Here is a 16,713-nt window from a genome sequence, read left to right on the forward strand (position 1 = left end):
AAACTCAAATCATCCATTGCAGCTCAAAACGAGACATCTTTGCAAAATCTCCCTGGAATTGCACTTTTGGATTCCCTGGAATTGCCTGGAATTGACACATAGTAGGCTGTGACATGGGTGCAAGTCCTGGGTGCAAGTCCTTGTCCCGGTGTGTTTCAGAGATATCCAGGATAACACTGAGTCTACTGTGGAGAAGCACTCCAGAGTGACAGGTCCCCCTACGGGCACCGATTCGGTCAGCACAGTCTGAAATACAATGAGATGCATGGTACCATCTAGAACACACAGGACAGAGGACATACTTGGAGATGGAAATATTTGCCCATGGGGTAAATCATTCAGAGGTAAAGGGCTCATGTTGATGTAAATGTATCAACTCATGTCCCAATTTCCATAATAGTTACAGTAAAGCCAAGTCAATAAGTTGAGTCAAGGTACAGGACAGCATCAGTTATCTTACAGTAAATAGCTACTGAAACAGAGGAGAAATGGAGTAGGAAGTCTAGATATGCACATACAGTGAGATGCAGAATCACCATACAGATGAATAGTGGGGTCATCTTGCAGTCCATCCTGAGTGGTTACTCTCGCCTGCCCTGAACCAAATGGACTGGTGCAGTACTGTGATCACTAGGCTTCTTGCCTGACAGTTACAGAGAAAGGAACCTTTTTTCTCTGATTGGTGGGGATACATTGAATCACACCCTTCCTGGTAGCAGTGGTGTGTATTTCTGGATGCCAAGGAAGGCCGTACAGACACAGAGGGGCACTGTTTCGTTCGCTTGGATGCTTTGTCCTGTGAGGTACATTCAGCCTCTTGCGAATTGACGGAAAATGATGCAACACAAAAAGACAAAAGATACATTTTAATAGTCCATTTTTGGGGAAGCCTGGCTGACGCCAGCTTGGATTTGTTGTCACTTTTATCAAATCCCATTGAGAGTATATGTCATTGATTGTTGTGTCTTGATGTGTTGTTGTCCTCCGGTTGCTAGCTAGCCAGCTGGCTAAAATTGTCCCTTTCCGAAATTAGCAATGGATGGAGATAGGGATTTGGACTTGTGGTTTTACTTAATTCTCCATACTAGCCAATAATTAAAACGGTGATTCTAATGCTACCATTAATTCATACATTGTTATGCCCCTTGCTTGAGAGGATGGAAGTTCAATATGTAGCTAGATGTAGAAGGCTAATGTTAACGAGCTAACTTTGCCCATGAATGGAAGTTTGGCTAACGAGCAAGCATTTAGCCAGGTAGCATTCAGTAGGACAACAAAAAATTACAGAGTGTATGACAGAGTGATAGACTGTTTAATCAACATGAAAGAGAGGAGGATGGCATAGGCGTTTCTTTACAAGGTTAGTAAACTTGTTTTTGTACTTGCACGAACGCGCACACATACACACACACACAGAAATCAGAACCACGGACAGCCACATCATATTTAATGTAGCTTACGTTTATTGGACACAACAGTTTTTGGTATCTTTTAGTTCCAACTGTATTAGACTAAGCAGAGGTGGTTTGATCATGTTGAAATGTTGAGGTTGAAATGGTACTGGAATAGAGAAGGCAGCTCCTGTTTTCTTGCGGTAACTCTCCGTGGATCTAAATCAATAGCTGTTTAGTGGTCATTAAGTGTCAGAAACATTAACTTGCTTGAGCGTACTGTAGGTCATGTAACTGTCTGTTACTGAACATTCAATATTCTTTGTGGACTTCACTGGACAGAGGCTGCTATGCGGTTTTGTGATTAAACAAAGGTGAGGTCGACTTAACACTGCCACTATCTCTTCTTATTATCTCGGCCTTTAGGCCTATATATCACAGTCGCAAAGCATATGAATTAACAGGCTCTAGAGAAAACAACGCAATTATCACAAAACATAGGTTGTAATATGGCTTGGCTTCCAAAGTGTTTTTACCCACGCACCACTACTGCCTGGTAGGTGTGTAAACCCACACTGCACTTCTTACAAAGAGAGCATTTATTGTAAATCATATACATGTTTATCTGTGTTCGGGATGTGGAGTCAGAGTGATTCTCATGGTCTCTCCTGAAAAATGTATTTGTATCTCAGTAAATCTAAACTTGGTTAAATAACAGTTAAATAAAAAAGCACTTCATCTGTGATAAGAAATAGATGTGTCTTGGTGTTCCTCCATTTCTCATGGTGTGATGGAGCCTGACACATATTCAGCTAAACTGCTATTACTTTAATAATATTGTATATTTGTAATTGTGGTGGCAGAGATGTTCTGTAGACAGAGAATAGAGATGAAGGGAGTGTATAAATGAACGGTTTATTATGTTAAAAACACACAGTCATACAGCAAAAATGGGATTCTCTATCAGATGATTTCTTACAATAAAAAGCTGTAAAAGGTTATGGCTATTTTATGATCATTACAGGATCATTATATACATCCAGCATACAGACCATGTTAAAATGACAGTTTCTTTGTTACATTGAAAAATCCATACTATTTTTTTGTTACTAAAAGCAGTTCTATTAGGCTATAAATAGTAATATTTCTTCTTGGTGTCTTTGTGACAGTGGTGATATTTCACTGCTGCTGAAGGTATCTGACATCAGAGTATACTGCATCCTCTCTGCTGGTCTTTTCTCTTGCTGTTCTAGAGGAGGACTTCTTCTTGGGGGTGAAACTGACAGCTGCGTAGTTCAACACTTCACTGTCTTGATTCTGAAGGGGGTGGAGCCATGAGAAAATACATTATGATGACAGCATGTTCTACTATATAATGTTTCTATTCTCCTGTGGAAGAAAACTCTACAAAAGACATGACTGTTCAGACTGTACACCCACTACAATGACCTGACAGTCAGCGGAACAGAGACAGAAGTTCCATGGAAAAATGAACAAAAATAAGTAGGCTACATCTAGTACAGTGACCTACTACTTCCAAGAAAACTTAACATAAAAAGTACAAATAAGCTGACTTCTAGCTGTAAGGCAAGTTAAATGGCAGTTTCTTGTAAAAACTAAAAACATACTATATTTATAAATGTTGACAAATTTACCTGATTGCCGTGGGATGTTGGGACATCAGTCCTCCCTTCAAAGAGATTGAAATAGAGGATGGCCAGCTATTATTTTTTATGACAATCCCATCTCTTTTTAACCTCATGTAGTTAATTAACAGTGCTTATATGATGGACATTTAATTAATCTTTACAGAATGTACATTGCATAGATATGCATGAAACATTAGATACATCAGCTATAACATTACATACATTGGATACATTAGATATAAAGTAATACCTCTGCTATCTCTGTTCAGAGTCTTGCACAGAGCCCAGACAAGTAGAAGGGTCACTATCCCCAGAATGATGTTGGAGATGACCAAGGCCAGAACAGTAGGACTCAGATCAAATGGAGGATGATGCTCTGGAACTGTGGAAAGGGTATCAGAGAATTCATATTGTGTTCATGAGCGCTTAGGAAGATCATCAAACAGTAAAGTATGGCATCAAAAGCTGATGATGATATTGTATAGCTTGTTGAGACAAATGTATGGGATCATTTGGAGGTAGGCTGTTTGCATGAATATACAGTTTTGTTGGGGATATTTACAGATCAAATGGTATTTACCTTGAATGTCCAGTTTGGTCCCATTCCCAAACAGTATCTCCCCACATGAGGCCACAGCACAGTAGTAAGTCCCAGCATCAGAGAGGCTGAGGTTCCTCTTGGGGAGGTTGTAGACACAGCTCTGTGTAGGAGACCCAGCCTCAGGAGATCTTCTCACACTGATCACTCCTGTCTCCATGGGTGTAAATGATTCCTGGATGGGATTCTCCTGAGCCATGTCTGAACCAATAGACACTGTGTTCTCCTACACAGGTCTCAGTGTGTATTGTACAGTTCAGAGCCACAGAGTCTCTTGGCTGGACTGACTCAGACACAGGCTGCTGGAGCACAATCATGTTTCCGGACCCTGAACCAGACAAGAAGTTCAATAAACCCATTGAATCTCTGGAGTATTACTGTAGAAAGTGTTCAAACTCAACATCTCATCTGAATAAGATAATACCTCATATTTACACTGCATATATGTACATTTAGGTTTACAAAAACGTACCTTTTACTATGAGAATGGCTCCGTCTCCAAACTCCACCTTGTTGCCATAAGAGCTTCCACAGTAGTATGTGCCTGAATCAGAGAGCTGCATGTCTGAGATCCTTAGATGATTCTTTTCTTGGCCATTTTCCACTGAGAATCGAGGGTTATCCTTAAACTCATGGTAAAAGGTTGCGTTCCTGTCAAACTTATAGACAGTTGAGCAGAGTTGAAGCTTATCTCCAAAGGGTTGCTTGTACCAGGAGAAATGCATGTCCATGTGGCCTTTATAGAAGCAGTGCACAATCACTGCGTCTCCAACTTTGGCTGATGTGAAACCACTGTCCTGAAGTATGGATGAGGATTCAGTTCCAGCTACCACATCTAATAAAGAACATGAACAATACAGTATATTTGCTGTTACTTACCCCAAATACAACTTAGAATATTCAAAGTGTCTGTAAAGTATTACATGTAATATCTCATGCATCCAAATCAAGGGCGAACATCTCATAAGCAGAGATATATAAAAGTTGGACTTACCCATCTCTACAAGAAGTGGAAATATCAGACACAGTGTGATCCTCTTTGAAGTTGTCATCCTCCTCACAACTTGTCTTGAGTGGAAAAAGTCCACCAATGTAGACAGCACTTGAACAATGGAGTTACAGGTGATTGGTCGAACTGGACCCATCATTTTTTTTGACGCCTTATTCCGTTGCGTAAATCTTCTTCACATTGTACAGAGTCATAGAGTATCCAGGCTGGACTGAATCAGACACACACATATTTCATTATAGGTATATTCTTATCCTTAAATATTTAGTACAAATGTAGTTATAATCATTCAAGTTTGGCATTCCTTATTCTTTACCACTACATCTCCTGTTGTCTACGTCAAGAGACTGATAGTTGTGACCTTTTTGGGAACATGCATGCAATGACACTGTCATCCACTAGGGCTTCTGCCACCACACAGTCACTTCACCTCACACAAAAAACATCTATTGAAAAAAAATCTACATTTCAGAACTTACACTCAATTGGATTGGATGGGTAGAATCCCTTCCCATGATTTTGTTATTGAGGAGGCAATAGGCCTATAGGTGATGATAATACTTCACAGTTAAAACTGTGTTGTGTTTGACTAAGAACTACAGATCTAGGTGAAATTACCTAATAAATAGCTCATTGTGTTTTTTCACAGATTTCAGTCGACTATGTTTAGGTTAGCTGCCTCATCAAAAAAGTTGGTTTAATGATGTTACAATGGTCAACTTGAAGGGCAAGTAGTATAACCTACAGTATGAGAGAGCTAAGAGTTCTGAGACATCCGGCTGAAAACCACAGAGAGAGAGAGAGAGAGAGAGAGAGAGAGAGAGAGAGAGAGAGAGAGAGAGAGAGAGAGAGAGAGAGAGAGAGAGAGAGAGAGAGAGAGAGAGAGAGAGAGAGAGAGAGAGAGAGAGAGAGAGAGAGAGAGAGAGAGAGAGAGAGAGAGAGAGAAGAAAGAAAGAAAGAAAGACAGCAGAAGGTCCTGTGTATAAAGCCAGCAGGCCCTAACAAAGCTCAGATACATCCTCATCTCGTGTTCATTCAAGACCGCAGAGTAACTGTAAATATGTTGCTGTGTGTTTGAGGGTGTGTTAGTGGCATGAGAACGGTTTAACACTTCAAATTAAAGCTGTAATACATCACTTTTAAGCAAACTTACCAAATTCACTTAGAAATGTGAGTTATATATCTGTCATTCTCATTGACAGCAAAAATTAAGAAGCGGTAGATCTGTTATAAGTGCGCTATATCTATGCTTCCTGTTCTTAAAGCAACAATGTGTAACTTTTTGTGTGAACCGGCCAAATTCACATAGAAATGTAGGTTATAGATATTTAATTTTCATTGAAAGCAAGTCTAAGTGGTAGATCTGTTCTATGGTCTCTATTTCTAAGCTTCCCGTTCTTAAGTTGAGTTTTTGCGTCTTTTACTTTGGTTTTGTACACCAGCTTTAAACAGTTGAAAATACAATATTTTTGGTTATTGAAAATATATTTCACAGGGGTTTAGATGGTACAATGATTCTCTACACTATGCATTGCTTATTTTGTCACATAAACTGAAATTAGGTGAACTATTAGAATTTTAGCAACCAGGAAATGGCATAGTGATTTCTGCATATTGCGTCTTTAAAGATCCTGAGTATGGCCTTAATAAATACATTCAACTTCCTTTGTCTTGACTGTTGTAAAATGCTTTATTCATCTTGTCACAAGCAAGTCTATTTGAAATTAGTTTGGCAGAGAAGCAATGCAATTAATTCAAGTAGCTACAGTAATTATATGTTACAGTAATACAGATAATAATGTTAATAAAGTGGGAGTTGATAAACAGAGAATTCATTGGACTGTTTCATTCATCCAGTTCTACTGTCTGATCCCAGCATACACCACTGTCTCCATGTGACCTCTCTGTCTTCTAGACCTGTTCTTCTTGTTGCTCAGATTCAGAGCTACGTAATGGAGACTGTCTCCATCTCGGTCCTGTGAGAAACAATTATAAAGGTGGGAGGGGGAAATAATAACGTGTTATTATTTAACATAAACATTTCCATACATATTTCTATGGTAATACAAAATGTAAGGAATTCTACTTACCCCTGCATCTGTAGAAGAGACTGCTGGACATGGTGTCAGAGAGACGGATCCTGAAAAGAAACACATCAAAGATGAAGATGCAACTCCTTCTTCCCATGCAGATACATCTGTAGACGGTAATGTTAAAGAAGAGCAACTTCTAAAAGGTTGTCACTTACCTCTGCACTGCAGACACTTTCTCTGATTCATCTTGTACGTGATGCAAGCAAGGACAATGATCAGGATTAACTTCTTTGTGACTGGGTGGCAGTATTGAGTAGCTTGGATGAATAAGGTGCCCACAGTAAACTGCCTGCTCCTCAGGCCCAGAAGCTGGAATATGCATATAATTAGTTAGATTAGATTTGGATTGAAAACACTGTGACGTTTCTAAAAACTGTTTGAATGATGTCTGTGAGTAAAACAGAACTCATATGGCAGGCAAAAACATGAGGAAATATCCAACCAGGAAGTAGGAAATCTGAGGTTTGTAGTTTTTTTTTAAGTGATTGCCTATCCAATATACAGTGTCTATGGGGTCATATTGCACTTTCTAAGGCTTCCACTAGATGTCAACAGTATTTAGAACTTTGTTTCAGGCTTCTTCTATGAAGGGGGAGCGAATAAGAGCTGTTTGACTAAGGGATCTGGCAGAATGCCATGAGCTAAGTCATGCGCTCGGCCGCGAGAGCGAGGTCCGTTCTTTTTCATTTCTAAAGACAAAGGAATTCTCCGGTTGAAACATTATTGAAGATTTATGTTAAAAACATCCTAAAGATTAATTCTATATATCGTTTGACATGTTTCTAAGAACTGTAATAGAACTTTTTGCACTTTTTGTCTGAACTAAGTGCTCGCGCATTGTGAATTTGGTTTACTGGGCAAAATGTGCAAACAAAAAGGAGGTATTTGGACATAAATTATGGACTTTATCGAACAAAACAAACATTTATTGTGGAACTGGGATTCCTGGGAGTGCATTCTGATGAAGATCATCAAAGATAAGTGAATATTTATAACACTATTTCTGAGTTTTATGACACCTCTCCTTCTTTGGAAAATGGCTGTATGTTTTTCTGAGGCTAGGTGCGGACCTAACATAATCACAAGGTGTGCTTTCGCCGTAAAGCCTTTTTGCAATCTAACACAGAGGTTGCATTAAGGAGAAGTGTATTTTTAATTGTGTGTTTAACACTTGTATCTTTTATCAATGATTATGATGAGTATTCCTGTAATTTGATGTGGCTCTCTGCACTTTTACCAGATGTTTGTTTGATTTCTGAATATAACACACCAATTTCAAATTATTTTTTTGGACATTAAGATGAACTTTGGGAGTGCCATCTGGTGAAGATCATCAATGGTTAGTGATTAATTTTAACACTATTTCTGTCTTTTGTGACACCTCTCCTTCTTTGGAAAATGGCTGTACCTATGTTTTTCTATCGCTAGGTGCTGACCTAACATAATCGCAAGGTGTGCTTTCGCCGCAAACCCTTTTTGAAATCAGCTACACTGTGGCTGAATTAACAAGAAGTTTAGCTTTAAAATGGTGTATAATACTTGTATTTTGAGGAATTGTAATTATGAGATTTCTGTTGTTTTGAATTTGGCTCCCTGACGCTAGCGTCCCACATATTCCAGAGAAGTTAACAAGAAAGCCAATCCTACATCCAGGCAGTACACCAAGAGAAGAGGCTATGGCCTGTGGACATTCAAACATTGATAGAGGACGCTCAGAATAGCAAGTAAATGTATATTCTACACAGTAGATTTGTAAAATATATACAAAGAAGCAAGCCATATCACCTACCTTCAATGTCACGCTTGGTCCCATTCCCAAACAGTATCTCCCCAAGAGGCCACAGCACAGTAGCAAATCCAAGCATCAGAGAGGTGAAGGTTCCTAGTGGGGATATTCTGTAAATGACTCCTGGACGGGATTCTCCTGATCCATGTCTGAACCAATAGACACTGTGTTCTCCTGCACAGGTCTCAGTGTGTAATGTACAGTTCAAAGTCACAGAGTTTCCTGGCTGGACTGACTCAGACAAAGGCTGCTGTACAACAAACATGCTTATGGAATCTGAAAAGATTGAAAATTAAGATTATGGTGTGTAACTGGTTTTGTCCTGCTAGATGTATCTATTGACAATTTGTCATGTATATTTAGAATTTCATGGATATAAAATGAAAATCTGAAAGAAAGAAGTAAGTTAGGTTACCTTTGTCAATCAAAACAGCTCCTCCAAATATGACTTTGCCCACTTCAATAGCAACACATTAGTATGTAGCTCAGTCCCCTAACTGTGTCTTAGAGATGGTCAGGTTAAAGCTGTCCTCTCTTCACACTCAGACGTTTAGTCCCAGTGAAGTCCTTGGTAACGTTAGATAACTTACCGATTTGTTTGAGAATTAGAAATATTGTAAACGGTGACACCACCTTTGAATATAAAATATTGAGTGGACAAAGTCTACCCAAGTGTACAACAAAGGGCTAGTGGGTGATTGGTTGAACTGGACCCAATCTTCTTTGTTGACTTCTCATTCAGGCGACCATGATCTTGTGGTCTATTGCACCATACATAGTCACACAGTCTACTGGCTGGACTCAGACACAGGAAGCTGTAGAATGCAAGTAAATGAAGGTTTTACTCGTCTGGTGGTTTGTGGTTTTCTCACCTCTCTGGACAGCCCTGGGTCAAAATAGTAGGCTTTGTTTTCTCACCTCTCTGGACAGCCCTGGGTCAAAATAGTAGGGCTTTTGTTTTCTCACCTCTCTGGACAGCCCTGGGTCAAAATAGTAGGCTTTGTTTTCTCACCTCTCTGGACAGCCCTGGGTCAAAATAGTAGGCTTTGTTTTCTCACCTCTCTGGACAGCCCTGGGTCAAAAATAACCTCTCTGGACAGGGTCAAAATAGTAGGCTTTGTTTTCTCACCTCTCTGGACAGCCCTGGGTCAAAATAGTAGGCTTTTGTTTTCTCACCTCTCTGGACAGCCCTGGGTCAGTTTTCTCACCTCTCTGTACAGCCCTGGGTCAAAAGAGTAGGCTTTGTTTTCTCACCTGGGTCAAAATAGTAGGGCTTTTGTTTTCTCACCTCTCTGGACAGCCTCAGGGTCAAAATAGTAGGCTATTTGTTTTCTCAATCTTACTTTAGTTACACTTGATTTATCTTGCATCCATTGCAGAAGGCAAGCAAAACCAAGTGTGCCTAAAGTATTTGAAAGAAAACTATTATTATTATCAACAGTTACAGTACTCCAGATGACCCATAGGAGGGCTGAAATATGTTGAAAGTGTCTTGTCTAGTGGTTAAAAGCAATGAGCCAGTAACCAAAAGGTCGCAGGATCGAATCGCTGAGCCGACAAAGTGAAAAATCTGTGGATGTGACCTAGAGCAAGGCGCTTAACCCTACTTTCTCCAATAAGTTGCTCTGCATAAAACCGTCTTCTAAATTACTATCATGTAAATGTATTAGAGTGAACAGGGGTAGAGCAGTGAGAGTGTATATGTGATCATTTATTCCACCTTTATTTAACCAGGTAGGCTAGTTGAGAACAAGTTATCATTTACAACTGCGACCTGGCCTAGAAAAAGCAAAGCAGTGCGGCACAAACAACAACACAGGGTTGCACATGTAATAAACAAGCATTCAGTCAATAATACAATATAAAATGTCGATATACAATGTGAGCAAATGAGGTAGGATAAGGGAAGTAAGGCAAGAAGTAGGCCATAGTGGCGAAATAATTACAATATAGCAGGTGATAAACACCTACAGAATAAAACAATTCAATTGTATGTCAGTCTCATTCCCTATCATTCACAGAAACATGCATTATCTGAATTGTAATACCTGAGTGTGCATCACTGATTGGACTTATATATTGAACATGTCTTGTAATATAACCAATTCACATGACATACTTTATCCACTGTATCACTGTCTGCTTAGTGTGGTTCTTATAGGAGGCAATCTATCAGAAGGAGGATCCTCCTCTATTGGTCTCCTTACAGAGAACCCTGCAGTTGTCCTAGAACACTTGTCTGATTGAGAACGTACTAGTTCTCCCATGACATCATCTTAAAATAGCCCCTCCCCCTGAGCAGATATATATAGTATAGATGGTTCCGTATTATGACATAAGATGCTTAACTTGGAGAGATCATTAGCAGTTCTTTGTGGTTTGTAACTGATTTCAGATAACTATATATATCCAAGTAAGTTTATAAAGAACTGGTTTGCTGTGACTGCAAGCTGTCAGTAGAAACATGAACAACAATAACAAATGTGAAAACAACTGACTGACACCAGAATAGACATCCTGCTGAAAACCACAGAGACACAGAGAGCAGGGAGGAGGGTCCTGTGTGTACAAGGCCAACAGGCCTGACCAAAGAATAGATATAGCCTCGTACTTAGAGTAGACTGCAAGTACCTGTGAACTTGTTAGCTGTGTGTCGGGGGGATGTGAGTGTCATGCTATCAACACATCTAAAACTAGTTCAAGACATTACTGACTTTTTTTTAATTGTTAAAAAATGACACACCCTAGCACGAGTCATTGTCTTCATCATACAGTTCTCTACTGCCTGTTTCATTTTGAGTGATTGTTGCTCCTTGTTACTAAGCTACACTTTATTATAACTATGTTGAGGTTAGTAGTCATGATCCAGTGATGACGACTGCCTGGCCTGTTTGGTGGCTGCTATTTAAAGATGCTGGAAATTATTTCTATCATGTTAGAGATGTGTAATAAGCATTTAATAACTATATTACCTTGATATAGATTATTCATAGCCACACACTGTCTTTTTTGGCATTTGTTTGACTGCTATTCCAGCTACAAACATGAACTATCACAGAAAGTGAAGTTGTAAATGATACTTCATCCAATTAGTGGACATTTTGAACCCTTCTACAAGTTGCTGCCAACTCTACTGTTGAGGCAGTTGTGGAGACTTCCACGTTCACTGCTGCTCCCTGTTGAAAAAGAAACGGATTGCAGTTCTGCAAGGTGCACTTATACATATTCACATTTTGTCCATGGTTTGTGAAAACTTCTGTTACAAAGTGAATGTTGTCAAATTTGAAATCAGTCTCTCAACCATGTCAATTCGGTTCAAAGTATATTTAGCTAAGAAGTCCATTTTTAGTTCAGCCTGTTCTTATGGAGAGAGAGAGAGTTGGGCTCATAGTGACATGGTTTTGATGGTGTGTGAAAAGAGTGTGGTGAGGACTGATGGTCATTGCTGGGTGTTAGAGTTGAGTTTACGTGAGTGGAACATCTATTCAGGGCAGTCAGAACACCACAGAGATCTGTGATACAGGATACAGCTAAAAGAAGACAGTTTGAGAGGCTAAAACGCCAGCAATAGATACATATTTACAGTTATTATGCAACCAACCTTATGTTTTACATTGAGCATAGGCTTGATATGGTTGTTGCATACTGAATCTGTGGGTGAAAATGTTGTACATATTTAATGAATGAGAAAATCAAACAATACCTTCATATGAAAGCAGTTTAATGTTTTAATTGATCAAAATTGAACATCAGTATCAATATAAAATTGAGCTGTAAGAAATTGTAACTTACAATGAAAAAGCCACAGTCAAACATACAGTGTAGAAAACACAGAATCAATGCAAGTTATTAAAGAGGACAAGTTGACATTTCAGTCCATGTTTTGGCGTCTCACGCCAGAGTACACAGTGTCTGTCTCCATGGCGCTCCTCTGTCTCCCGGACTTTGGTTTCTTGAGGATGACGTTCAGAGCGGCATAATGGAGAGTAACAGGCTCTTGATCCTGAGAGGAATAACAAATATTAAAATCTAAATATTTGGTATTATACTAAATATTGTGGTATAGTGAAACAATCCACTAATAAAATGCATTTTTTCGTATATTGATTGAAGGAAAAATACATTGATTCAGCAACAACTAAACAAGTGTTAGATCAGGTTACCTGGTTATCATGGCTGGGGACTGCAGGAGTACTTGGCTGAAGTTGGCTTCCTTTTAATCAAACACAAATAATCAATATAATTATTATCATAATACAATGAAGAGTGTTTATGACCAATTTTGACCAAAACATTTCAACTAATGTAACTGTACCAACAATTGATAAGCATACTCTTATCTTGCACAATATTGTCGCTTACCTATGCACTTGCTCATCTTGTACAAAACACAAGTAAGGACAATGATGAGGAGGACACACAGACCCAACGCTACGCCAAGGCAATACATGAACAGAAGATGGTCCTCCTTACAAACATCTGTGAAATATCAAATAGGGATGGAGACACTGAGGGATAAAGCTATGACAATGTTAGAGACACCAACAAGACTCGGCCTGATCGGAGTCATATTTTTATTTTCTCTCATATGCAAAGATATCTGAAGGATATAGAAAAACAAAGATATCTGAAGGATATAGAAAAACAAAGATATCTGAATGATATAGAAAAACAAAGATATCTGAATGATATAGAAAAGCAAAGATATCTGAATGATATAGAAAAACAAAAGTATCCAAATGTTACCTTACCTGCAATCTAAAGACATTTGATTATATAGATTATTATAAAACAGAATGTCAGAAGTATCACATACGGTCAATGTTCAGCTTGGTCCCGTTCCCAAACAAAATCTCCCCACATGAGGCCACAGCACAGTAGTAAGTCCCTGCATCAGAGAAGCTGAGGTTCCTCTTGGGGAGGTTGTAGACACATCTCTGTGTAGGAGACCCAGCCTCAGAGATCTTCTCACACTGATCACTCCTGTTTCCATGGGTGTAAATGATTCCTGGACGGGATTCTCCTGAGCCATGTCTGAACCAATAGACACTGTGTTCTCCTGCACAGGTCTCAGTGTGAATTGTACAGTTCAGAGTCACAGAGTCTCCTGGCTGGACGGTCTCAGACACAGGCTGCTGGAGTACAGACATGATGTTGGACTCTGAGTCTGAAGAGAGTGAGTAACTAATGTAAGACTAAGCGGGTGAAAAACATGAAAAGCCATGTATTCATCACTAGCATTTGATGAAGCAGTTGTACAATCATGCCAATATACAGCACCACACATTTTGAAATTGAAGATGCAAATGTTTGGTTACCTTGGACAATTAAAACAGTTCCCTCTCCAAATGTGAGCTCATAGATGTCTGAAGAAAAACAAAAGTATGTAGCTGAGTCCCCTGGCTCTGTGTTGGATATGGTCAAGTTATAGCTGTAGTCTCCTCTCCTCACACCCAAACGTTCGGTCTCAGTAAAGTCCTTGATAAAGTTGTTGGAATAATAACTATCTTGGCCAACATAAAGAGATGATGCCATGTGGAGGGGTTTCTGTCCAAAACTCTGCTTGAACCAAATAAATCTGGTCACCGACTCATCCGGACAAAAGCAGGTGAGAGTCACAGTGCCTCCCAGCTTAGCAACCATCACAGGGGTTGGTTGGATTACGTTTGTTTTGGTAAAAGCACAAACTGTCAAAGCAAACAAACAAAATCGATCAAAGACAAAGACATAGATAAACCATTTCTAGCATTACAGAGAGAACGTCCACTTCGCTTATCATATTCAAACTGCATACTACAAATGATTAAAAAAGGAACTCAATTAAAATGTCTTACACTTACACAAGTTGATGTAAAACAAAAATACTTCTCTATTCATCATTGTAACATTAGTCCCTTCTGCACTGTATAGTGTGTGGGTCTGACAGTGGGACACTTTATATGCGCCTAATATAGGACGGCACTTTACATGTACCTTTCATGCAGTAGGAGGGAACACTGAAACGAGAGATTTTATTGGCTGACTGAAACCTTAGAAGTGAGTCCTCTGGCTCACCGTAGTCTGAGCTTCTCAGGAATTACTTATTAAACATACATTTTAAAGCAGGTCAGAGTAACTGGATCAAATCAAGGAAATCAAATATTTGCTTGATACGGCTCATTCTTTTTTGAGAGAAATTAAACATTTACTGAAATTATTTCTCTTTTGATGTTTGGAAAGGAAACAGTGAATGATCTTTAGTGCTGCTAATACTGCCAACCCAGCCCAGCCTAAGGGTTAAAGTAATCCATCATGTAAATATACACACCACTGCATAAATGATGCATTTCTGGCTCTTAATTTATCACAAGCCTCCACAAACAAATACTCATATTAGTTGTAACCGCAATAGCATTGAATAAAATATAATAAATATAATAATAATAAATATATAATATATATTTGTTGGTGTCACACCCTGATTAGTTTCCCCTGTCTTTGTGCTTGTCCCCACCCCCCTCCAGGTGTCACCCATCTTCCCCTGTGCATTTATACCTGTGTTCTGTGTCTGTTGCCAGTTTGTCTAGTCTGATTTCTCAAGTTTCTGTTTCCCCGGTTCTGACCATACTGCCTGTCCTGACCCCAAGCCTGCCTGCCGTTCTGTACCTGCCCGACTCTGACCCGATTACAAACCTCTGCCTTCCCTGACCCCGAGCCTGCCTGCTGTTCTGTACCTTTCTGACTCTGCCCTGGATTGCGGACCTCGACCTGTCTTTTGCCTGCCCCCTGCTTGGGCCAATATACATCTGTGATTATGGCTGTCTGCATCTGGGTCTTATCCTGAGTTCTGATAGTTGGCTTAATTTCAAGCCTTTGATTGTTACCAATACTTTTGTCATGCCCTGGTCGTATTATATTGTGTTTGTCTTCATTTATTTGGTCAGGCCAGGGTGTGACATGGGTTTATTGTGGTGTGTTTTGTCTTGGGGGTGTCTAGCATAGTCTATGGCTGCCTGAGGCGGTTCTCAATCGGAGTCAGGTGATTTTCGTTGTCTCTGATTGGGAACCATATTTAGGCAGCCTTATTCTTTTGAGTATTTCGTGGGTGATTGTTCCTGTCTCTGTGTTTGTTGTCACCAGATAGGCTGTATAGGTTTTCACGTTCTGTTTGTTGTTTTGTATATTTAAGTTATTTCATGTCGAGTTCCTTTTCATTAAAGAACATGAGTAACCACCACGCTGCATTTTGGTCCGCTTCTCCTTCAACAGACGAACGCCGTTACAACCATTTTTTTTCATGAAGGGAAAGTTGACAACTATTGAGACAGCCAATCTCTATCTGCACTTTGTCCTCTTGTTGAATGCTTTAGGGCTCTTAAACTTTTTCAGTTCGAGACCCAAATGAGAAATTGACCGTCCTCCCGGAACCCAAATCAACCGCCAACGACTCAATAAGAAGACAGTGTGATTATACAGTAGATGTATTTTCATAACTCAGGACCCATAGTTTAGGAAACCCTACATAGTTTATGGTTTGGAAAATTATTTTAGCTTGTGGTTTGTATTCTTGACATTGCAAATCTAATTGACCGGCAGGGGTCTTTTCACGCCCTGACCTTAGAGATCCTTTTATGTCTCTATTTGGTTTGGTCAGGGTGTGATTTGGGGTGGGTATTCTATGTTCTATTATTTGTATTTCTATGTTTTGGCCTGATAGGGTTCTCAATCAGGGACAGCTGTCTATCGTTGTCTCTGATTGAGAACCATACTTAGGTAGCCCTTTTCCCACCTGTCTTTGTGGGAGGGTTGACTTTTGGCATATAGCCTTTAGCTTCATGGTTTATTTGGTAGTATTTGTTATCTTTTCTAATAAAAATAATATGTACGCTCACCACGCTGCAACTTGGTCCTCTTCATTCAACAGCTGTGACAGGTCTGGTGTTTACCATCCAGATGAAGAGAGGTATGTAAAGAGCCCCCACCCTCACCCAGGCATTTACTCTTACACACAAATATTTTCCCCATACTATCTGTTGGCAGGTGGACTGAAAATCTGGCGAGACATTGAGAGAGCATAAGGGACATTTCATCCCCCAGTGTTAGTCTATGAGAGACCCAGTGATGTTCACCTCAGCAGGTCTCACTCTACACTGAGTTGCTACTTCCTGTCACTCACACCACAGGAAGTGATGCGTACCCTCACTGGGC

At 39.6% G+C, this 16,713-nt stretch overlaps 1 protein-coding gene and 1 pseudogene across 2 annotated transcripts; both read right to left on the minus strand.

The window, feature by feature from the left end:
• Positions 1-1,862: 1,862 nt before the first annotated feature.
• Positions 1,863-4,696, minus strand: LOC135516282 (uncharacterized; annotated as a pseudogene).
• A 7,540-nt stretch (positions 4,697-12,236) lies between these two features.
• On the minus strand, positions 12,237-16,493 carry LOC135516284 (uncharacterized). Of its 2 annotated transcripts, none has more exons than XM_064940454.1 (6): positions 16,398-16,493; positions 13,845-14,213; positions 13,343-13,693; positions 12,889-13,005; positions 12,690-12,739; positions 12,237-12,529 (listed from the first exon to the last, which is right to left on the minus strand). In XM_064940454.1, the coding sequence occupies exons 1-6, from the start codon at positions 16,420-16,422 to the stop codon at positions 12,398-12,400; spliced, it is 1,044 nt and encodes a 347-aa protein (XP_064796526.1). In that variant the 5' UTR covers positions 16,423-16,493; the 3' UTR covers positions 12,237-12,397. The 2 variants fall into 2 exon arrangements, with proteins under 2 accessions (XP_064796526.1, XP_064796523.1); XM_064940451.1 differs by lacking the exon at positions 16,398-16,493 and adding an exon at positions 14,367-14,448.
• Positions 16,494-16,713: the final 220 nt, after the last annotated feature.

Source organism: Oncorhynchus masou, chromosome 27 (assembly GCF_036934945.1).
Source record: "Oncorhynchus masou masou isolate Uvic2021 chromosome 27, UVic_Omas_1.1, whole genome shotgun sequence".
NCBI lineage: Eukaryota > Metazoa > Chordata > Actinopteri > Salmoniformes > Salmonidae > Oncorhynchus > Oncorhynchus masou.